The sequence below is a fragment of the Phascolarctos cinereus genome, unplaced genomic scaffold (genome assembly GCF_003287225.1).
Source record: "Phascolarctos cinereus isolate Bilbo 61053 unplaced genomic scaffold, phaCin_HiC Scaffold_4;HRSCAF=312, whole genome shotgun sequence".
Lineage (NCBI taxonomy): Eukaryota > Metazoa > Chordata > Mammalia > Diprotodontia > Phascolarctidae > Phascolarctos > Phascolarctos cinereus.
This window is the reverse complement of record NW_027555847.1, coordinates 56,071,062-56,095,099: the sequence shown is the minus strand read 5'-3', so window position 1 is coordinate 56,095,099 and position 24,038 is coordinate 56,071,062. Positions and strand designations below refer to the sequence as shown.

Sequence of the window (24,038 nt, the reverse complement as noted above, 5' to 3'; positions counted from 1 at the left end):
AACCTGCAGTTTCACGTACAACCCTCTTTTTATGTCCTTCCATGCGTATGGAATTGCCAATTTTATTTGATGTTTGTCAAGTTCAGAATAAAAATAAAATAAAAAACAAATTTAAGAAAAAAATTATGGTTGGGTTTCAAGGTTGACCTATTCCTAGTTGCAGGTGCAAATAGAGAGAACCACATCTGATGTCCTTTTTGACTTCTCCAGTCAACAGTGAGACTCGGAAAAGAAGCCTGCTGCACTGAGGATGGACAGGACCCTGGTGCCCTCAGCTCTGGGTGATGCCTTCTCACAAGTCCGGGAGACTCTGCAATGCCGACAGCTTCAGGATCTCGCCCCCAGCCACCTGATGCTCAACAAGGCTTCTCTCTGGATCACGATTACCCAAAGGGAGCCTGGAGCTCTCACTCTGCCCTTCTCTGTCTCTGTCTCTCTTTCCCTCCCTCCCTCTCCCTTCACCCCTTACCCTCTCTCTCTGTCTCTTTCTCTACGTCTCTCCTTCTCCCTGTTTCTTACTCTGTCCCTCCACACCCTCCCCTCCCTGCCCTCTTGGTAATGGAGGGACAAACCTCTCTACTACCCTTCCTTCCATGAGGATGACAGAGGATGCCTGAGGTGGAACCTTCTTGGCCCCCTGCTCACCTCCCCTTTCTCACCCCCAAAGCACCCCCCCTTTCCTGGATGCTCACCTGCAACAGGTAATTTTACTGCTTGATTTATGTTTAGAGACAGACTTCTGCTCAGGAGACCACAAGCCTTGGGAAGAGGGTGGGAGAAGGGAAAGACAAAAATAAAAAATACAGTTCGGCTGAATTACAAACAACGACTACAGGAAAATCAATTCTGGCATGAATTGGGGCCACAAAATCAATTGGCTGTTGGTGCTCAACAGATTTCAAGAACCATCAAACTAAACTCTTAGCAGGGAGGGCCCTTACAAGGAGGCTGGTCCCATCCTCTCTTTTTCAAAAGAGAAAATGGAGGCCCAGAGAGGAGGCGTGGCTGGGCCAGGGCCATCCAGGTCACTCTTCCTCCCAGCTCTGCCGTTATGCTCAAATGCCGTCAGGGAGCTCTGGCTAGAGGAGATACATTTTGTTTTCAAAGTAATCAAACCCATTTTGTGAAACCTCAGGTTTCTATGTAATAAAAACCAACTTTAATGTTTCAAAATAAAGAATTTCTTGATTTTCCACTCTGTACACATTCCAGGGCAAAGTAGCTTTCTCTTGCTCCTGAGACTGCTTCTGTCGGCTGATTTGTGTTCAGGAAATAGAAATGAATTCTACCACCAGCCTGGGCCAGACAAAATCAGGAAGATAAATGTGGTGCAAAAATGCCTTTCTACACTGCAGTCCCAGGTCTTCAGAAAACTGCTTCTGTACTGTCTGCTCTCTTAGATTATCCAGGCCGTGGCTGCCTTGTCCTTGGCCTTCCTAACACCACCTCGACTTACAAAGTGACTTACAGCTTTTAAGTGACTTCAGCCAGAGTCTCTCATTTGGTTCCAAGTACAACCTCATGGGTCAGCCAGGTGGGCACGACCCTGTTTTTCAGAGAAGCAAACAGAAGCTTAGCATAATTAAGTGGTTTGCCCAAGGTCACTCTGAGACCCAGGTCTTCTGTCTTCCTCCTGGTCCAGGGAAGGTCTAAGTGCTCGAGCTCAAAACCTACCATAGATACTTTACTTTGACCTTGGGCAAGTCACTTAACTTTTCTCAGCCTCAGTTTCCTCAGCTATAAAATGAGGGCAATAATAGCATCTACCTCCCAGGGCTGTTGTGAAGATCAGATGAATTAATATATGTTATGTGCTTTGCAAATCTTAAAGCGCTATGTAAATTATTATCACTGTTAGTATACATTGCCTTCAGTGGAGATAACTCTTCAGTTGACTGCACTAAAAGCAGATGCCTCCTATGACTGAGATACAACAAATGATACGCGCCCTTTCTTTGTGCTCCATCAGCCCCTCTGGGCACCATACTTGTTACTTTTCCCTTCCCCATGGCTCCCAGTCTTCTTATAAAGGCCACCCTCTCTCAAGAATCCTTCCTATTGGAGGGGGGAGGAGGAAGAAAGGGAGAGAATTTGGAGCTCAAAAGTTTTAAAAATGAATGTTAAAAACTGGATTTACCGGTAATTGGGAAAAAACAAAATATTATTAAAGTTTAAAAAAAAAGAATCCTTCCTATTTTCAACATATTTTTTTCCCCACAATGTTTGGCCATCTCAGAAATGACGTCATAGCGAAGAAGTAGCATCCAACCCCCCACACCGTGCTTGGATTGGGGGATTTTCAGCCCACTCCTGACTCACAGTGGTACAGTCATTCAAGGCCAGAACTTCGGGAAACCAAACCTACCAAAATCATTGGAGGAACAAGATGCCAGTTGATGGGTAACAGGGTTGTAGGAGACGCACTGTATGGAATCGCTGTGTCTGAAAGAAAACACACACACACATACACATCATATTTCACTGGTTCAAGCTGATGAGTCCTCCAAGCAAGAACATCACGCTGGATCACGCCTGAGGGTTCTTCTGAACCTGACTGACACAGATACACCCTCAAAGTCAGCTTCCCCAGGAGATTTTCTGGGGTCTGAACAAGCGTTTGCTGCCTGTGTGGATGTCAAACAGGATGAACTACGTGTAGAGAGAGAGACTGCCTACCAAATGCCAATTTCAGGATAAGCACACGAATGATAAATGTGTCTGAAAACTGAGGATGAGTAACAGGGAGGCCATGCTGGGCATGAATGGTATCTCGCCTCTCTTTTCACTCTTTTTCACTTTGGACATTTCATCTCTCTCAGAGTACAGGAATGTCATCCCACCCCCTACACACACACACACACACACACACATTCATTTCAGGGGTCTAACCTTTACAGTAAAAGATTTCTGCATGAGAGATTTAAAGGTCTCTTGCTGCAATCATTTAAAAAGGGAGTCAAATTAATGAAAAAACAAGATTACGTACGTGTACTTCAGAATACCTTCCAGTTTTGCTGTCCAGATGATAACACTTTTGTCAGCTGATCCAGAAGCAAAACGCTTGCCTAAAATTTTTTCAAAAAGAAAACTTTCCATTAATTCCCATTTGTTTTAAACAACCACCTCAAAGTACTAAAATAAGTTTAAATTCTGGACTCTTGAGCAAAAGTGTCAGAAAGGGTCCCTTTCCTCTACCTGCCAAATACAGAGACCACTAGAAAACGGTCTCCCCTTTGGGCAGGGCCCATGTAGGCAGCACTGATCACAACAATAAACACTGACCAAGGGGAAAGCGCTCTGAGAAGACTCCGAGTAAGGGCCCACACCCACAGTGCAGCCAGGCTGGTTGCTCATCCTCCCCTACCAGGGTCAGATGGAACCCTCCCTCCAAACCTTGCCTTGTACAGTTCTCATTCTATGGAATGCTCTCAGCCTTTCTCCTGTCCTACAGGCACCAACACAAGACCCGCCTCCTCCAATAAAGTCTTCCTCTGTCACTTCCAGTTTACCCTAATCTCACCTCCTGCTTGACTCTTAAGACATTTATTGTCTCTGCTCCTCAATTCAAGAGCAAATATTTATGAAGCAGCTACTGTGTGCCACACACAAGCCAGAAAAGTGAAAAAGTCATAATCCCTGCCCACAAGGAGCTTAGACTCTCCTAGTGAGGACACAAGAAATGAAAATTAGCAGAAGGTAGAATATGATGGACTGAACAAAATAATGGGGAAAGTGTCAGGAAGGAAAGGAAGCTTCCAGCTGGGAGGTGGCAAGGCGAGGTCTGTGAACAGCTCCTACCATAATTTACCTAGAACAGAGCAAACGTAAAGGTGATCACTGCTACTGGAAGAAATGAACCAGCTCAATACTGACATTCTCATTATAACTAAAAGACTTCAAGCTCGGAGGTGCTCCTTTGGGGCAGGTAAATAGAGCACCTGGCATCAGACAGGTAAAGTTGTCTTGGTCCAGAAGAATCTGTCTAGCTTACTGAGGGCAAGATCTGTTTAATTCTGTCTCTGTGGGCCCAGTACCTACCACAGTGCCTGGCACCCGAGAGGTGCTTAATAAGAAGTTGTTGAATTTTGGTGAAAGGCCACAAGAGACACCATTTAACATAATACTTCATACTTTGCAGTATTCAAGACCCCAGAGAAGATAATTGAAATCTACACACCAATATCTATCACAAAGGATGGAGAGAAAGAGGTCACTGATAAAGTGGACAGACTGCTGGACTTGGAGTCAGAAAGATAAGAGTTAAAATCCTGTCTCTGCCATTTACTAGCTATGTGCCTCTGGGCACAAGAAAGGTTCCCTAACCTGCCCATCCCCTTTGCTTCTTCAGGAGCAGTAACAGAACTGTGGAAAAGGGAGCAGACAATGCTAAGAATGTTACGGTTCTTAGACTGGCTATAGACGTTGGTTTAACAAGTAGTACTACAAACATGAGATTCTTGTCCGATGATGAATAAATGTACATGCTTCTAGAGGAACTGAAACATTTCAGTACAGACATTCTTACTACAAATAAAGCCAGAACACAGAAGCAAGCTGCACTTAAGTGGAAGGACAGGCCTCAGGTTCTCCTTGAAGAAGCAGATTAAGAAGCAATTAACTGAAGTAATTAAACAAATCCCCAAAGCCAACAAGAAACAATTATGTGGGATACTTCATCATCTCTCCCAGCAAATCAATCAGATAAGCACAAGTATGTATGAATCACCAACTGTGCCCTAGGCATTGTACCACAGATGCAAAGACCAAAGCAAAACTGGCCCTGCCTTCAAGAAGCTTACCTACTAATTGGAGAAACAACATGGACATACAGGCATAAGGGTAACAGATACACAGTAACCTTTGGTGGGGGAGGCCCTAGATGCTGGGGAGACCAGAGAAAGCATCATGCAAAAGGTAGCTCTCAGGTGAGTCTTGAAGGAAGCCAGGGATGCCCAGAGGCAGAGGTGGGAAACAAGAGTATTCCAGGCATGGAAAAAGTGAGAGTAAAGGGGAGGAGAAGGGAAATGGAGGGGCACATGGGAGGGACAGCAAGAAAGGCTACGGAGTAAAATGCAGGCGGGCCTTTCCAGATCCACCTCACTGTCTGCACTCTCTCCCTCAAATCACCTTGTTCACTTCAGTAGTTTCGGCCCCCAGAAAAGGCGCGCTCCTTAGTGAGAGGAAGAACTAATGTTTATTTACACAGTGCCTACCCGTGCCAGGTACCGGGCTCAGTGCTTTACAGTGACCACTTCAGTGGATCCTCACGACAACCCTGGCAGCTCAGTGCTGTCACCATCTTCATTTTAGAGACAATAACACCAATCGGCACTAACAGTGAGGCAGATGGAGCTTAAATGACTTGCCGGAGTCACACTGCTGCTGAGTGTCGAAGGCTGGATTTGAACTCAGTTTTCCTGATGTCAAGCCCAGCACTCTGTGTATTATGGCGCCCCCTAGCACCTCGAAACAGCAAACGGTTTTCCCTTTTGCCTGAATCCCCTGCACCAGGCATGTGGTTCCTTCCACATAGTCTTAGCATTTTGCTCACAGGAGGCTCTTAACGAAAACTTGCTGAACTGGATTAGATTGCCACCGGGCAGAGGACACTTAGGGAGCACAGATCTTTATGCTCTTATAAACCAAGTCAAGAGAGACGCTGACATTCAGCAACCTCAGCGTGAAGGTGGACCTGGGAAAACAGACTGGAGAATTGGTTCACAGTAAGAAACAAACAAGATCACAGCTTGCAGACCACTCAGAAGCCCTGTGCTTATACGCTCTGGAGAAAGTTGGGAGGGATCCTAAATATCGTCAGCACTTAATATCACAAAAACAAAAATGACTAAAACTTAAAAAGCCAGGAAAGGACTGGTTTGCCCCATAGAGTCGGTTCTGAATCAGCTTCAACATCACATTAGGAGAAATAAAAGAGATGAAAGGATCTCCTGGCAATTCAACAGCTCCAACCTGACCTAAAATTCCATTTCCCATTTTTTTAGTAACGATGCTAATCATTGCCATTTCAAAAGTCACTACAATAGGAAAGCTCATCTCTGCCAGGCAATACTTGATCTCCTTATTGGACAGATGGAGTGACTTGGGGAAACGTTCATTTGGAATACAGACTCATTTTCAGAACATTACAGAGGAAGGTGGAAGAGGACGATAAGCGGTAAAAGAGGTCTGGACGGGGCCCGCGAGCAGCAGCCCAGCTCTGGGTGGGCTCCAGAAGGAAGTGGAAACGGCACTTTTAAAATGAAGTCCGGAAGAGACCAGGCTGGGCCAGACACACAGAGGAGACCCACCAGAGACAACACAATGTTGAGGGCACTGAGGAATCAATTTTCAGAATCTCCAAAAGGGGGGGACAATACCGAATAGTGGAGGGAAAAATCACGGGATTGTCATCCAAAAAAGATGGTTTTACAGATCCAATCAAGTATAAGAAACAGACCACTTTACAAGCATTGTGTGACGACGATCTTTTTTCCTAAAATGCCACCTTTGCTAAATGCTGAGGGTGCCCGGGAGCGTCTCAGAAGGGGTGTGAATGGAAGCCAGCAGCCCCAGGAGCTGGCAGGAGGCCGGTGAACCCCAGGGGCCCCTTACCATCTTTGGCGTAGGCCACACAATACACAGTGTCTTTGTGCCCTTTCAGCGGCTGAATTAAGGTCCCATCAGAAGTGTCATAAACCTAGAGAAGAAGACAAGTCAGCTGCTCGTAAAATGAAGGGCTCCATGAGCAACAGCAACAAACATTTCTTATGGAGCCGCCAGGTAGCAGATGTCGGGTCAGGGGATGACTAAAAACGCTCCCTGCCCTCGAGGAGCTCACAGTCTATCAGGGGATTCTCTCAGCTGTGCCAGAAGCAGTCGTGAAGCGCCACAGTGGCCAAAGGGCACCCGCGACACCCAGGGCTTCTGAAACAACACCCAATGCTACGGTGCTGGTGGTCAGCAAGGAAGGAGCAGATGCAGGAGCTGTCGAAGGTCGCCTAGCAAATGGCGGTGATTCGGGCTCTCCAGACTCTGCTGACCCAAGCAACACCACTAGCAACAGAGAGCCTGGAGTCTTACAAGGACACTGTGATGCAGGGCCTGGAGGGCCTCTCCTCTCAGGAAACTAAGGTGGAGAAAGCTTACATGACTCGCCTTGGGCCAGCCCAGACCTCTGCCCAATGCAGCACACTGCCTCATTTCTAAAGCTGGGCTAGTTATTAAGCAAAAACTCGACTTCTCCCCTCAGATGTAAGATGAGAATTACACTGTAGGACTCATAACCTAAGACATGATCATAAGATTTGTAAATCTCACTTCACAGTTTCTAAAGTGCTCCCAATAGAGATCATCTCCTATAACCCTCATAAACACCCTGAGATAAGTGTGTCTTCTGCCCACTTCACAAACGAAGCACCAAGGCTCAGAGATGAAGGGATTTAACCAAGGGCACACAGCCAGTAGTCCCTTGGGTAAGATTCAAAGACTGGATTAATGACGCCCAGTCCCATCCTCTTTTCATACCAGCTACCTCTCACTGGCGTGCTGGTTTACATATGCCATGGGTACCATTCAGCATCTATAAAATGGGACAGGGCAGGAGGAGAGGAGAAGAGAGGAAGAGCCAGAGGAGATATTTTGTAGGGGAATCACTTGTCCAGGCTCAGGGTGATTCTAAATTGTTCCTATTTCTAAAGGTCCACACAAACAATTTCATTTTACTTTGACACTTCAGGCATCTCTGATTTCATGATGATCACAACCCAGTCACAGCTTCCTGAAGATAGTACCCCACCTCGCCCCACCTAGCACGAAGGGGGAAGCTTAATTCATGTTTGTTGAAATGAACTAACCAACCACAGAGAGGTCAGGTTTAGAGGGGAAACCCCTCCCCCAGAAAAAAAAATGTGAGAGAGCTCCAGAGGACCCATTAGTTAACATCAAAGGATGAAGTCGGACATTGTCAAAATGTCATTTTGTTTCCCAGGATCTTTTTTCTTTTCCTCTCTGTTCTTTGTGCAAGAAGTGGCTCTCTGGGAAGCAGAGAGGGCAGAGATACAAGAGGAAATGTAGGTGATGTAAAAAAAAATCAATGAAAACCTATTTTTCAAAAATGAAACATTAAAAAATCTTGCATTGTTTAGCCTGGGGAAGAACAGAAAGGGAGCAATTAGTGTAACCATAGTTTCTAATGATATGTAGTTATTAAACAGAACTTAGTTACACCATTTCCAGGGAAAGATGAACAAAAGGAAATAGACAAACTCTGTTTTTAAAGTGGGGAGTGAGGTGCGGGCTGGGGTGAAGTATCATATGAAAGTTTTACGTTCAACATAAAGAGCTCTCCAAAAGTGAATTTTACTCCAGAAGAAGTAGATGAGCTTCAAAATGCATTGAACAACTGGAGCCGTTCTGATCCTCCCAGAATGAGTGGACACAATCATGGCCGAGAGAGGTCACACACACAGCATGCACTCTCAAAGCCCCTTCCTGCTCTACTGCTTTAATTCCTCCCAGAGAAAAGAAAACATTAGCTGTTGCCAGCCCCTGCTCATGCAGAGCCTTGATTAGCTATTCTCTGTTGACGCCTGGTTATCTCAGAGCAGAAAGAGAAAGATTAATGAGGGACGGGAAAATATCATTTCACAGGATCCTGTTTGATTCTCTGCCTCCCTGTTCTAAATAACCCATTTCCCTCCCCATTAAAAAGGAATGATTGATTTTTCCACCCTATCCTTTTTATCTCAAAAAAGGTCACATTTTTGGAGCACTGAGGAGAAGGAAAGAAAAAGCACTTTATAAAAGGAAACACAGAATCAATCTTACCAGTAATCTGTTTCCTGCAGCCAAAATCAGCTGAGTTCCGTCGGGCTTAAAGGCAAGGTCATATATACTAAACAGGAGACAAGACAAAAGGAAGATTAGAAACCCAAATGGTGAGGTCTGCCAATGGTCAGGAAATAGATTTCAATTCCATTATCAAATGCCACCTACACCTAGAGGAAAAACTACAGTAAGAACTAGATTTGGCTTCAAAGTCCAGTCACCCACTACCCCTTTCCCGCGCATTTCAGCACAGCCCATTCTGCAGTTTGCTGTGTGTCCATAGCTCCACTTGCCCAAGGAAAATTTATGGTAGCCAAGGACACTGGCTATTTGTTTTCAGTATTCATGCAAGGTTTGGAACGAATGGAAGAATTAGCTGTTGAAGATCTGTGTGGGCTGGTAAAAGTATACTTCTCTGCCTAGTTGATTGTCATTATTATTAATATTGTTGTTTTCGTAGTTTAGGTAAATATAGTAATAATTCATAGCAATACTAGTACCATCAGCTAAATATATATATATAATTTATTAAGAGGACAGAAATCTCATAACGTGTCAAATGTGTAGAAATATGTGATATCAAAGTAAGACAGATCCCTATTACTACTGCCACTATTATGATTATTACTATTTTTAATGTATGCTCCAGTTGACAAAAAGCTCAACTTTCCATTGTCTGCATGTTTTATCCGTAGCATCAACAACAAACACTTTTGAGAACCCATTAGAAAGAAGGCACTGGAATATTACATTATTTAAAATATGTCCCTTGAGCAATTTCCTCCAGCTATATAAAATATGCTCTCTCTACACAGCTTTTTACAATGTTTTTACTGAATGAGAAAAACATCTATACAAATAAGTGGCCCTGCTTTATTAGTTTTTATCAAATAGTAAAAGTGTCGGTCTGTTGGTATTTCTCTTCTCTCATCTTATGCTAACTACTTTTTTGCAATCGATAAATTTTTAGGCACATGATACAAAACCCCAGCATATCCACAACTGAATCCTCTGTGATATGTAATCCTCAAATACACTTAAGGAAAACTGCATAAAAGAATGCTTGTGACTGATTATCGTACAAGCAACCCAATACTTGAAGTATTTCTCCTGTCTGCTAAAAGGATGGGTGTATGTTTAATATCAATTTTTAAATTTTTATTTCCAATTAACAACCATTTTTATTAATCCTAGTATTCATGCAATCCTATTTGGCTTCTCCATTAAGCAAATTAAAAAATATATATATAGCAAACCCTAAATGCTTATCTGTCGAGTCCAACAAAACAAATTCTCAAGTTAGCCATGTCTGAATTGTACGTCTCTTTCCGCATTTTCACTTCATTACCTCTCTCTCTACCAAGAGGTAAAGGAGATGTTTCATCTTCATTCTCCTGGACTCCTGACTTATTATTTAGTTGATCAGAATACTAAAGTCTCTCAAAGTTGTTTTGTGATGTTGTTATCACTGTATAAATTGTTCTAGTTCTGCTCACTTTGCATCATTCATGTAAGCTTTTTCAGTTTCCTCTGAAACTGCCCACTTCATTCCTCGTGGCATAGCAATATTCCATCATAGTCATATGCACCAATTTGTTTAGCCATGGCCCAATAGGAGGATACCCTCTGAATTTTCAATCTTTGGCTACCACAAAGAAGAGCTGTTAGAAATACTCTTGTACACATAGATCCTTTTCTTCTTTCTTTAATTTCTTTAGGGTAGAGGCCCAGTAGTGGTATAACTGAGTCAAAGGCTATATATGCACAGTTTAGTGTATTTTGGAGCATCCTTCCTCAGTGCTTTCCAAAATGGCTGGCCCAATTCACAGCTCCTCTAACAATGCTCTAGTGTACCTTTTTTCCCATAGCCCCTCCAACATTTTTGTCAGTCTCCTCTTTATCATCTTTGCCAGTTTGACAGGTATATGATAAAACTCCAAAGTTGCTTTGATTTGCCCTTTCCTAATTATTAATGATTTGGAACATTTTTTCATATGGTGGTTGATAATTTTGATTTCTTCATTTGCAAACTGCCTGTTCATATTCTTTGATCATATATCTATTGGGTGTCCACTGTTTTTGCTGAGTTTCATTGACAGTTAAACTTGTCTTCATTCAGATAGTTGTAGTAATTGTGTTTTTCTTTGGGTTCTACTTTGTTTACTCTATATCGCTTCATAGAAGTCTTCCCACATTTCCATAAATTTTTCTCATTCATCAATCCTCACAATGCAGTAATATGCCATTATATGAATATGCCACAATTTCTTCAGCCCTTCCCTAATCATTGGGTATATGGTTTGTTTCCAATTTTTCTGTTCAACTTTTTGCTATTGCAAATAGTGCTAGTGTGAACACTTCTGATTGTCAGTAACCTCCCTGGAGTATAAATCCAATAAGGAAGATGGTGGAATATAAACATATATAAGCATATAAACAATTTTGTAACTTTTCTTGCATAAAAATTCCAGACCATTTTGCCAAAAGACCAATGTATAACTCCATTAGCAGTAAGTTAATGGGCTTGCTTTCTCATATCCCTACCAACATTTAATTTTTCCATATTTTACCACCTTTGCTAATTTAACAAGAGTGAAACTACCTCAGATGCGATCAATGTCACCTGGAACAAGTCACTTAACTTTCCTGAGCCTCAGTGTCCTCATCTGTAAAATGAGATGGTGCATGAGACAGCTTTCTGAAGTCCTCCCAGCTCTCCATCTAGGATCCTAGGATAACTCAGATTTGGTTTAATTTGCTTTTCTCCAACAGTAAGCAATTTGAGCATGTTTTAGATGATTGTTTATAACTTGCATGTCTTCTAAAAACTAATTTTTTATATCTCTTAACCTTTTATTGCATTCTTACTCTTATAGATTTGTGTCAAATCTCTATAGATTTTGGATATTAGAGTGATTTTTTTTTCTAAAATATTCTTGATTTTATTCTTTTAGTACTATGTTAATTGATTTATTAACCCACATTTGAGAATTGATATTGTATAACCAATCAATCAACAAGCATTGATATTAAATACCTATTATGTGCCAAGAATACAAAATGAGGCAGTGCCTGCATCTAAGGAGATTACCCTCTCTCTCTCTCTATATATATATATATACATGTTCACAGAGAAATAAATACAGGAAATATATCAGATAAATACAAGGGAAGGGCACTAACAACTGCAGAAAGGCATCTTGCAAGAGGAGGCACTTGAGCTAAAAAGGAGCTTCAAAAGGTGGAGGTGAGAAGGGAAAACGAGGTAGACAATGTAGCCTATGTAAAAACAGAGCTGGGCGAGAGACTATGGGGTACAAAGAAGAATAAGTAGACTTGTTTGGCTGGAATGGAGGACGGGTGGGTGGGAAACAGCACATAATCCATCTGGAAAGACTAGTGGGAGCCACACTGTGACGGGCTTAAATGCCAATAACAGAAGTTTGCATTTTATCCTACGGGCAATGGGAACACTTAAGCTTCTTTACTGGGAAGGATTATATAGTCAGACCTGAGCTTTCAGAATGTCAGCTTAGCAGATGTCCGAGAGATGGAGAAACTGAATGCAGCGAGATCATTTAGAGGCCACTGCAATCATACAGTCGAGAGGTGATAAGGGTCTGGACGAGGATGGTTGTGGTGAGAACAGAGAGAAGCAGGCAGATAGGAGAGATATTGAGGATGTGGAACCAACAAGATTTAGCAGCTGATTGGCTACGGAGGGTCAAATGAGAGTGACGAGTCAAGGATATCTCCTACAGTTGCAAACTTTTGTGACTATAAGAATGATGGTGCCCTGGACTAAAAAAGAGAAATAAGGATGAGGAATAGGAGTAGTGGGAAAAGATAACAAATGATGATTTAGAAATAGTGAATTGGAGACACTCATTGGGCAGCAAACGTCCAGCAGGCATTAAGAAGTGCAAAAAGGGGCAGGATGTGTAGATCTGGAGTCATCTGCAGAGAGACAAGTGAACTAATTAGAAGTGATGAGCTCACCAGAAGTGAGTACAGAAAGAGAAGAGAGAGCTCACGGTAGAGTACTAGAGTGCATTCACACAAAGACGATGATACTGCAAAGGAGACTAAGAGGGATCAGTTAGGCAGAATTTTATAGAAATCCAATATATTACATTATATACTATCTTTCTTCTTCCAAGGAGCACAAAGTACTGGGTACTTATGCTTAAGTATTATCAATTTGCCATCATCTAAAACAAGAGTTCTCAATCTAGGGTCATGAACTTTAAAAAAATATTTTGATAACTATAATTCAACATAATTGATACTTTATTCTATGCATTAAAAACATGACTTTGAGAAAGGGTCTGCAGTCTTCTCTAGCCTGCCCAAGGGGTGTATGATTCAAAAAAGGGTTAAAAGCCCCTGCTCTAAAAGCACCAACCTCTCTGCTGGATCCATCAGATTAAAAAGAGCCGCCTCTAAAACCATGAGCAAAGGTGACTGAATCCATACAGATAATAGAGTTATAAGATTTAAAATTGGAAGGGACCTAGTTCAACCCCATCATTTTACATGGGGGGAGGGGGTGGGAATGTCCATGAAGGTGAAGCGATTTTCCTAAGGTTATACAGGTGTGAAGAAGCACAGCTAGAGAGCAAGTCAGTCTCTTGCCCCCAGGGCACTTCACAGAGCTGAAGGGGCTCTCCTGTGACCAGCACACAATCGCAGGGCCACAGACAATTTCAAGGAATGACAGAGATAGAGAGAGATAAAGATACATAGATGAAAGATAGATGATAGAGGAACGGTAAAGAGAGACACACCAATTCACTGTTGGTGGAATCGTAAATTGTTCCAATCGATTTGGGAAAACAATTTGAAATTACACTTTAAAAAGTCACTAAAGTACACTCCCTCTGAATCAGCCAGCAATATGATATTTAGGCATACACTGCATCCCTAAGGAGTACAAATAAGGAAAGATTTCATATATACAAAAATACATATAGCAGCACTTTTTGTAGTAGCAAAGAACCACAAGGAAGATAGGTACCCACCAATTAGAAAATGGCCAAACTGTAGAATATTAATATAATGGAATATTGGGGCAGGTAGGTGGCGCAGTGGATAGAGCACCAGCCCTGGAGTCAGGAGGACCTGAGTTCAAATCCAGCCTCAGACACTTGACACTTACTAGCTGTGTGACTTTGGGCAAGTCATTTAACCCCAACTGCCTCACCAAAAAGCAAAACAAAACAAAACAAAATATATAATGGAATATTATTGTACCATAAGAAATGCCAAATATTTGGAGAATTTCTTTTTTAAATTTAGAGAAACTTGGGAAGACTGGTATGAACTAAAACAAAGTAAAGAGAACCAAGAGAACAATTTACACAGCGACCACAACAATGTAAAGGAAAACAACACTGAGATTCTTTAGAACCCGCTCAATGTGGTGACCAACAGTGACTCCAGAGGACCAAATGACGCATGCTTCCCACCTCCTGGCAGAGAGGCAGTATACTCTACATGCTGAATGAGGCTTACATTTTCAAACAGGGCCAATACTGCGTTGATTTGTTTTGCTTGATGACACTAATATTTTGCAAGGAAAGTTTCTATTTGAGGAGGACGCAGGGGCAGAGTCAGAGCATCAATAAAAAGAGAGCAGGAAATGCAATGCCATGTCAGTGAACAGCTTAGAAGATGAGTTTACCTGGAAAGGGGAGTAGGTGAAATATAATAACTGAAGTAGGACTAGAAAGGTAGGTGAGAAAACAGGCTGTTTGTATCACATACTAGAAGCAATAGAGGACTACCGAGGACTTTAAAGTAAGGAAGTAACACGGTCAGATCTATGTTTCAGGATGTCAGTTTGCTAGCTAGGTGGAAGATGGATTAGAGACAGGACAGATGTGAGACAGAGGCAGAATCAACAAGACTTGTCTGCTAATTGGATACGGGAAGTGAGAAAGAGGGAAAAGTTAACAATGACTAGAAGGATGATGGTACCCTTAACAGAAACCAATCAATAAGCATTTATTAAGTACCTACTATGCAATAAATTAAACAATCCCTGCTGGACTTTGAAAGAAGAATGCCTTTGGGGTGAAAATATAGGTTCCATTGTGGACATGCTGGGAACATTTGAGACGCATATGGAACATGTAAGCACAATGCTTATACTTGATGCAGAGGCATTTGGGTTAGCAGAGTGAAAAAGAGTGTGAGAGTTACGTGCTACTAATAATGAAAATCCTGGTTCTTCCTGATCCCTACAGGCACTGGCTACCAACCTTTTCTGACAGAACCTACAAGAGACACCAGAGAAGTTCCATGATCAACCATAAGGCCTAACAGGGAACAAAAGTAAGCAACAGCTATCTTTTCGATTGATGGACTTGCTATATCATGATTAACATAAGAAATTTCCTGTACCATGCAGGCTGCGTAAGCCCGCCGCTCCTTCTTTCCCCCACCCAGGAGGCCAGGCCATTAATGAAGATGACAGTAACGTCCACCTATGCCCAGCTAGTGAGTCCTAGTGAATAGAGAATGTACGGTCCTGAAGGCTCGGAACGACTTTCTATTTGTTTGTGTCTCGCCATCCCCAGCACGTACCACGGTACCTTAAACAGAACGGTCACTTAATGGACATCTGCTGAATTTGGTGGTTGTTGAATCCTGGCTACTGGAGCATGTCCCAGAGCTAGCCTCTTTTGACCCTGACGTCTCCTCCCTGCTAAAGAGGTTGTTCTCGGCTGTTCTATGCTAGGCCAACAACTCTTTTTCTGAGAATCCCCCACTACCCTTCAGCAGACCCTCTGCAGTCCCAATGAGGTCACACTACGACCGACCCATGGCCATAAGGCAGGGCATCTATCAGTCTTTGAAACCACAGAAAAGCCCTGTGACTACCCAACTAACTCAACACCTTTGAACCTCACAGAGTTCAAGATGAAATGAGAATGTAAAACACCGCGTCATGTGGTATTTTAAAAATAACGGCAACCACAGCGCGCTGAACTTTTGTCATGGTCATATCAACATACCAGCACACAGATCCAGTCACGATCTCCAGGAGGATCATCTCCTTCTACAGGCAATGCTAGCCTCTACTTTGTACAGACAAGGAAGACAAAGTCCTGATAGTCTTCCAAAAAACTCCAAACAGGCACAGGTCATAAATGGAGTCTTTTTTTAAAATGTCTGGATCCATCTTGCCCTGGGTGGAAGTTCAAGGGCTATTCAAAGGACCCAATCCCACTACTCGTCGGTCCTAGAACTCTGGCCTGCTGTCTCTAACCTGGACCAGTTCACAACTGCGAGGACAGAAACAGGGAACCCCGCACCTAGGAGCTCACTGCTGTGGTGATGACTTAGTGCTGACACCTGTTCGGCAAAGCCCCTGCAGCTCAAGAGAGCCAGCAGCCTAAGCCTCCCTGATAGCTAGGATGACAGGCATGGATCACCGCACCGGGCAAGATCAGGACTCTTTACACTAACCCTGCAAAGACCAGGTGATCTGTTCAATGCTACTGCAGTAATTTCCCAACTTTTGAGACTATACCATCCTATCATCTGAAGGGCTTGAATTTGCCCCTTCTCCTTTTTCCTAACAGTGATCTATATTTTGGTTTTCATTAATAAATGTCACATGGGGTTTTTTTCTTTTTCATTGCTTTTTACGGGGTTGGAGAAACAGTCTGAGACTGGTTCTGCTTATCTCATCCGGGCTGGAAGGGCTGCACCTGCTCCATCTCTAACCCGGGCTGCTACCCTCAGCTCCCAGAAGAGGTTCACCACATGGGTGTGGGTCTTAGTACAAACATTCAGTCGGCTTGAGCCCTACTGCAACTCGGAATTGCTGAACTCAAGAAACCTACCTGCCTCAGCGTCATCAGTGGCAGAGACTCCTCAAGCACGACTTTCTTGATTAGTAATAGCTAGTGATTGACACTTCTCCTCCCAAAAGATCAGGGGCAGCTTGTGAAGCCAGAGCAGAAAAACAACTTAAAGCTCTTTTACACACAGTGTTCAGCCTCTGCTATGTAAGGACAAATGCTCAACCCTGACTCTGAACTCAGCACCTACCACGTGCAACATCGTGCTAGCTTCTGGGGGGGGCAAAGATAAAGAACACCCCTGCCGATGATCTACTGGCAGGGAAATGACATGGACACACATTTAACACATGGGACAGTGTGATGGGGAAAAACAAGGATCCATTAAAATGATGAGGAAGACGAGGTGGGATAAAGTACTTTCATCTGAGAGAATCAGGGGAAACTTCATGGAGGAAATAGCTCCTGAGCTAAGACTTAAGATTTTTAATAGATGAAAATGAAGAAGTATATTCACGCGCGAAAGCAGACAGAATACAAGAGCTGAGAAGCGCCTGAGTAATCCAGTTTGGCTTGAACACAGAGATCAAGAAAGAACGTAACATTATTTTGGCAGCTGGGGAAGGGAAGAGCCTGGAGGCAGGGAAATCACGGAGGAGGTTCTTAGAATAGTCATGGCAGGAGGTGATGAAGGCCCGAATGAGGATGAAGGCGATTCAAGTAGAGGAGGATGAAGGAAACACTAGAAAGGTGGAGCCAGAATCAAGGAGACTGGGGATTCGAGAGATGCGGGCCCTCAAAGGAGAAGGAAGAAACAAAGATGAGTCAGAGTTTTCAAACCTGAGGTCCCCAAGAGGTAAGATCAACACATTGACTCTCCTCAGCGAGGAACCTCATGGTGAACTTCCTGTTACCACTAGTAAGAAAACCTTCCTTAGTCACTCTTCCTTTTGTACCCAGGATATGGCCTTAGGACTGTTCCCTTTTGCCTGGAAAGACAGTAAATCCCATTGCACAGGATATAAGCTTAAGAGGGGTCCCCCAAGAAGCTGAAGAAAAATTGTCCTTAAAAAAGGGCTGTGTGCTTTTGCACAGAAACCCCTAGGCATTTGCTATTTTTTAAGTGAGTATTGCTCTAGTCACTCTTGTGGAAAGAGGACAGCATTTGGAGTCAGGAGACATGGGTTCAAGTCCAGGCTCTGCTACTTACCAACTATAGGACCAGAGCAAGTCACTTGACCTCTATGAACCTCAGTTGCCATATCTGTAACAGAGTAGTACAGTCTTGCACAATCTACTTTATGAAGTGGTTGTGTGCAAACACAATAGTCAAGTGCTACCATGTGCAGTTAGGAAGTGTTCTCAGCTCTCAGATCTCCTACCTGGTTTTTGAATCCTACCATAATTTGGTCCTGTTGAACCTGACCTATGGAGCTGTATTTCCCAAGTTTCCCTAACAAAAGCAGTGGATTTAACCCCAACTCCCCACTTTTATCAGAGCACACATATGCCAATTGTTGCTTCCATGACTGTGTGCCTTCATTCATCCTCTTCCTTCAACCTGAAATGACTCTACCCCTGGGGGGAGGAGCAGGATCTACTGGGTCCCTTCCATGAAGGCTAGGCCAGTTCCCCACTCCTAACTCCCGTTCCAAGCAAGAAGAAGGGAAGCTTTCCCTGAGACTGGACTGGTCTGAGGGATTAGGGATTGAGCTGTCGATGACTTCTCTGTTGTTTAAGGGCCTGCTGCCATAACCATAGGCTGAGCTTACTTTTCCCTAAAAGTAGGAAAGTTGTCCCCAAGAATTGACTGATTCAGGGGACTAAGGTTCAAGTCATTAACAGCTTCTGGATTGTCATTTAGTTGTGTCAGTCATGTCCAACTCTTCATGAGCCCATTTGGAGTTTTCCTGACACAGACAGTGGAGTGGTTTGCCATTTCCTTCTCCAACTCATTTTACAGATAAGGAAACCGAGACAAAGAGGGTTAAGTGACTTGAAGAGAGTCATATAGCTAGTATCTGAGGCAGGATTTGAACTCAGGTCCTGACTCTAGGGCCAGCCACCTAGCTGCCCTGGTTTCCTGACAGTCTAGGACAGAAAAAGGCCGCTCCATAAGGAGTCAGTGTCCCTTGAACTTGCTAGCTATCCTATAGCCTGTCAGTCACCATACTCACCTGATCCTCTCCTCTAATACTGCCATCACCCTGGTTCGGGCTCTCATCTCCTCATGCCTAGACTATCGACTGGGCTGACTGGTTGGTCAGCCTGCTGCAAGTCTCCTCCCACACCAGTCCATCCTCTACTCAGCTGTCACATTGACCTTCCTAAAGTACTGACCATGTCACCCACCTATTCAATAAACTGCAGTGGGTCCCTATCTCTCAAAGGATCAAAACCTCTCCATTTAGCTCTCAAAGCCCTTATTAACCTGCCCCTACATTTCTAGCCTTCTTATACCTTACACCATCCCCTCCCAGGGGATGTCGACCCAGGGACATTGGCTCCCTTGCTATTCCTCAAACAGTACACCCCATCTGTCAACTCCAGGCATTTCTCCTGGCTGTTCCCCATGCCTGGAATGCTCTGCCTCCTGGCTTCCTTTAGGTCCCAGTTGTTCAAATCCCACCTTCTACAGGAAGCCTTGCAAGATCCCCCTTAATTCTAGGGCCTCCACCTACTGACTACCTCCAATTTATCGTGCATAACATGGTTGTACATCGTTGTTTGCATGCTGTCTCCCCCATCAGACTGTGAGTTCCACAAGAGCAGGGACTGTCTTTTACCTTTCTTTGTATCCCCAATGGTTAGTACATTGCCTAGAATATAGCAGGTACTTAACGTTTAAGTGACTAACCGAATATAACTTGCTGTCCAGGAGCATTTCCATACAGAGACTAGAGGGACTGAACCCACCTGAATCCATGCTGTATCTTTGCTGAGTATCCTTTCCATGCTATAAGTATGTAAATCTCCTTTTGTTAACAGCTAGAAGGTCTATGTGTCTCATTCGCTCCAGTCAGGAATTCCTGACAGGCCTGAGTCAGGCCTGGCTCACATCACCCCTGAGAGATGACCACCCAGGCTCTGCTAGAACACTGTGAATTACAGGGAGCTCAGTATTTTACAAAGCCACTTATTTTATAATTGAGCAGTCTTCACATGTCTAAAAGCACATGGATTGTTTCAGTTGAATCCATTTCAGTTTCAAATTAATGCATTTTTCCATCCAACTCCCTTAGAGGGAAACAGACCCTCTTCCAATCCTACACTCATATAATACTGTCAAATACAGCCCGTAGTAGCTTCTTCAACACCCCCTCCCAACCTGACGGAACCTGGCCAAGCTGCATCCTGCACATGTATATCACAGAAAAGAGTCACAAAATGTTAGGGATGGAAAAGGCCTAGAAATCGTCTAGTCCAACTCCTTCACTCTGAAGGGGTAAACTGAGGCCCAGAGTGGCAAGGTGACTTGCTTAAGGTCAGAAAGTTAGGATGTTCTCAATTTTTCAATGGAAAAAAAGAAAACTACGTGACTTGTCTGGAATAGAACTGTTCACTACAGAAACAGGTGTGATGGAAAAGCTTCCTTCAATGAAAGGAGAGCGTCTCTTTGAGGCATTTAGAATTTAATTGGGAAAGCAAGATGTATACTGCACACACATTCCAAACACAAAAGAAATGCTTAAAAAAATCACAGCTACGCATAAATTCTGGCAGTTGCAGGGAACTTCAGCAGTGTTTTTAAGGAAGAAAAAATAGTTTAGAGAGAAAGTGGAAGCCTATTTTAGCTAAAAGAAACAGCACATATTGAGGAAATAGTTAGGAAGCAGACTTTTTAGCTGAACTGATGGGCAGGCACCGGTGTTACAGAGCAGTTGGGGGTTGGGGGGTGTCAATCAAAGGTCCCAATGATGTAGGTCTGAAAGGCAAGTGGGAGCCCCTGTAACTCCAGAAATGAGTGATGTGCATCAGAGCATATCTCAACTCCAGAATCACTTTGTCCTTACCTTGGTTATATTTAGTACATATTTTATATTCACTCATCTGTATATAAACTGTGCCCCCAGTAGAAAGTAAAATCCTCAAGGGCATGTGAAAAAATTTGTCATCTCTGTATTCCCAACACCTTGCACAAAGTAAGTGCCTTAATAAATGCTTATTGCGTTGAATAGACTCAATCAAAGCAATGTCTAAGGGGAAACTGGTCTGTTATAGAGGAAAGAATACAACACTTGGGATAGAAAGACCTAGGTTTGAATCCCAACTATTATTTATTCCTTGTATGATCACACACAAGTTATTTAACCTCTCTGAGCCTCAGTTTCCCCATTTGTAAAATGAGAGTTAGAAGAGATAATCGCTAAGGTCCCTTTGTTGTACCGAGAAATCAGCGAGCAAGACCCAGACATAATTTAAAATGTGGATTTATTAGCACACAGCTGCAAGGGGTATGCACACCAAATCAAGCAGCCCCCATCAGGGGTCGAGCTAGGGTTTATATGGAAAAGAGCATGGGAAAGAAATGCCAGGAACACTGATGAGGTAATCCAAAGGTGCAGGTGTCTTTGGGGGCTATGGATGGGAAAGTACAGGGAGTATACCGGACAGGGAGGGGGATGGATCTTTGGAGTCTGGCAGGAGGAAAAGTCCTTGGGCTGGCCAAGGACACCCCTCTCCCTCTGTCTTGATGAAAGAATGCACTGCAACAAGGGAAAGCTTTCTCACAACACAGGAACTTACTAGTGAATTGGGAGGCTTCCAGAGACATGATCTGAGTGAGGGCTGGGGCCTGAGCAGCCCAGCTGTGTGTAGCTGTACCAGGGAGAGAGATAAGGGTCATGCTGTGGCCCATGCATGAATAACTGCTGGGCACAGTGCCCTTGGGCTGGGGAGTGGTTGTTAGAAACGGTGTTTCTGAGACTAGGGAGAAATTGGGGCACAAGTACAAGCACAAGCACCCGAGCATCCCATCATTGCGGGTCAGGGATCACACAAACCAGACCAGGCGTCCTGGTCTCTGGTATAAACACAATTATCTAAAGCAATTATATTGCAAGCTTTCTTATTCGTGTGAGTTGGAGGTAGGGGCTATGCTGAGCTATGCAAGAGTACATTTCGCTATTGTTTAGATTTAGGAGGAAAGAGGTCTGGGGCATGATTAAGCACCAGCTTTTGCTTTCCATGGCTTAAAGGGCCCTACTACCTAAATGGCAAAATAATGTTCTGCATTACACCTTATGGCTCTAATAATCCTATGATTCCAAGACTTCGTTGTTATTCCATGTGACTAAGAACACAGAAGCTGCCTCACCTCTGTGACTCTGTTGCTTCTACTGTAAAATGGGGATAACACTTGTTTTGATCAAAGAACCCACTGGGGTGCAGCTGGACTTTCTATAACATATTAAATAAGATTCAGAGTTGTCCGAAGGTCTGAAAGGTGAACAAATATGCCCAAAGTCCCTCAGCTAGTTAAGTCAAGTCTGGCACTATATCACCATGCTATGAAGGCTACCTACTATGAGAATCAAGTAAGACAATAGATACAATTGTGCTTTGTTACAATGTCATTTGGGTCACCCATGATATAACACACGGGACACTTTCTAATACTAGTCTTTATTAATATTTTTACTACCAGAAAATTCTACTATCCATTATCACTTAGGTATTTATTTTGTGACTAAGTCAAGATGCATTTGATACTGTGAAAACTTTGCCTTCCAAACCTTGCAAAGGGTATATAAATGACTTCTTCCAGCTCTACATACAGTGTAATTAAAGGGATGTCAGGGAAAATGAATTCAATTTTACTCAACCTTTATTAAAGGTTTACTATGTCTGAGAGACTACAAAGCATTATTTGTGACAGGAAGTATTTTACAAACATGACAGTAACATTTATATAAAGCCTTAAAATTCAATTCAACAACTAGTTGTTGTTATTAAGCACCTACTATGTACCAGAGGCATTGTGCTAGGCACCTGGGATACAGCAACCAAAATGAAACAGTTCCTGTCCTCAAAGAACTTATATTCTACTGGAGGAAATAACAAGTAGAAAGAGTAAATACAAAAGACAAAATAAATACAAAGCAATGGGGGGAAGGGTAGAAACTAACAATTGGGGGACCCAGGAAAGGCCTCTCTGAGGAGTGATGTGCCTGAGGTAAGCCTTGAAGGAACCAAGGAGTTCCAAGGTGAGAAGCAAGAACATTCCAGGCATGGGGAAAAGTCCCCCACAAAGACCCATCCATGGGAAGTGCAAAGTCCTGTACTGGGAATAACAAATTTGACTGGAACACAGATTGAGGGGAAATAATATTTAACCAGCCTGGAAATATTCCTTAAGATTTCCTTAAGTACATGGCCCTAGGGAAGATACAAAACATTATTTCCGTCAGCCCCATTTTACAGATGAGGAAATTGAGATTAAGTTAGAGGTTAAGTGACTCAGCCTTGGTCACCAAATTATAAGTATGGAAGAAAGGATTAAAATCCAGATCCTTCCTAACTACAAGCCCTGGTCTCTTTTCACTGATGGATCCTGGTTGACACTGCCCTTTATCCCACCAGCCTCACATTCTACTGGAGGAATGGACATATGCACATATGAGTGTAATACACGGTAGGAATGGAAAGGGGGGGAGAGGGGATTCCCAGGAGGACGAGAGAGAGGAGCCTGAGCGTGGCTGGTAGGAGGCTGAGGGAGTCTCCTGGGGTTACCTGGCCCAACTCCCTCATTTTACAGATCAGGAGACTGAGGCCCACGGAAGGGCGGGGGCACCTGGGGTTACCTGGTCCAACTCCCTCATTTTACAGATGGGGAGACTGAGGCCCATGGAAGGGCGGGGGCACCTGGGGTTACCTGGTCCAACTCCCTTATTTTACAGATGGGGAGACTGAGGCCCACGAAAGGGAGGGGGTATCTGGGGTTACTTGGTCCAACTTCCTCGTTTTACAGATAGGAGACTGAGGCCCAGGGAGGGGAGGGTCGAGCTGGGGAGCCCTCGGCTCTGCCCCTCCCCCGCCCTCCCCTCCTCTGCCCCTCCCCCGCAGCATCCCGAAGCCCGCAGCCGGACCCGGAGTCCTTGGCAACCGAGGCGTCTCCTCCCAACCGCCTCCGGCTCCTGCGGCTCCCGCCCTCCCGCTGGGCCTCCCCTCGGCTCACCACTGCTCCGCTTTATCTCTCCAGGTCAGGACGGCCCTCATGGCCGCTCCCCTCGGACCCCGAGCCGGGCCCTGGGTCTCTCAGCCCCTCCCAAACCGCAGGCGCCCGTCGGGAAGCCACTTTGGCTACCTGGGCTACCCCGGACAACGCACATGCGCGGTGAGTTCCACGGGCTACCCAGGGCCACGCACATGCGCTATGTGTCCCGCAGGCTACCTAGGACT

The 24,038-nt window shown here is 43.9% G+C and overlaps 1 protein-coding gene across 5 annotated transcripts in view; it reads right to left on the bottom strand.

The window, feature by feature from the left end:
• IFT122 (intraflagellar transport 122) overlaps window positions 1-24,019 on the bottom strand; it is a 73,960-nt gene extending 49,941 nt beyond the window's left edge. For 2 of the 5 annotated variants that reach the window (XM_078152216.1, XM_020981099.2), the window contains exons 1-6: window positions 23,815-24,018; window positions 8,827-8,893; window positions 6,613-6,697; window positions 2,987-3,065; window positions 2,366-2,442; window positions 693-759 (exon numbers count right to left, since the gene is read on the bottom strand). In XM_078152216.1, coding sequence (XP_078008342.1) covers window positions 693-759; window positions 2,366-2,442; window positions 2,987-3,065; window positions 6,613-6,697; window positions 8,827-8,893; window positions 23,815-23,855 — 416 coding nt within the window. In that variant the 5' untranslated portion in view covers window positions 23,856-24,018. Of the gene's footprint in view, window positions 1-692; window positions 760-2,365; window positions 2,443-2,986; window positions 3,066-6,612; window positions 6,698-8,826; window positions 8,894-23,814 lie in introns of all 5 variants that reach the window. The other 3 variants (XM_020981097.2, XM_020981098.2, XM_020981101.2) reach the window with 2 other exon arrangements.
• Between the last annotated feature and the right edge of the window lie 19 nt (window positions 24,020-24,038).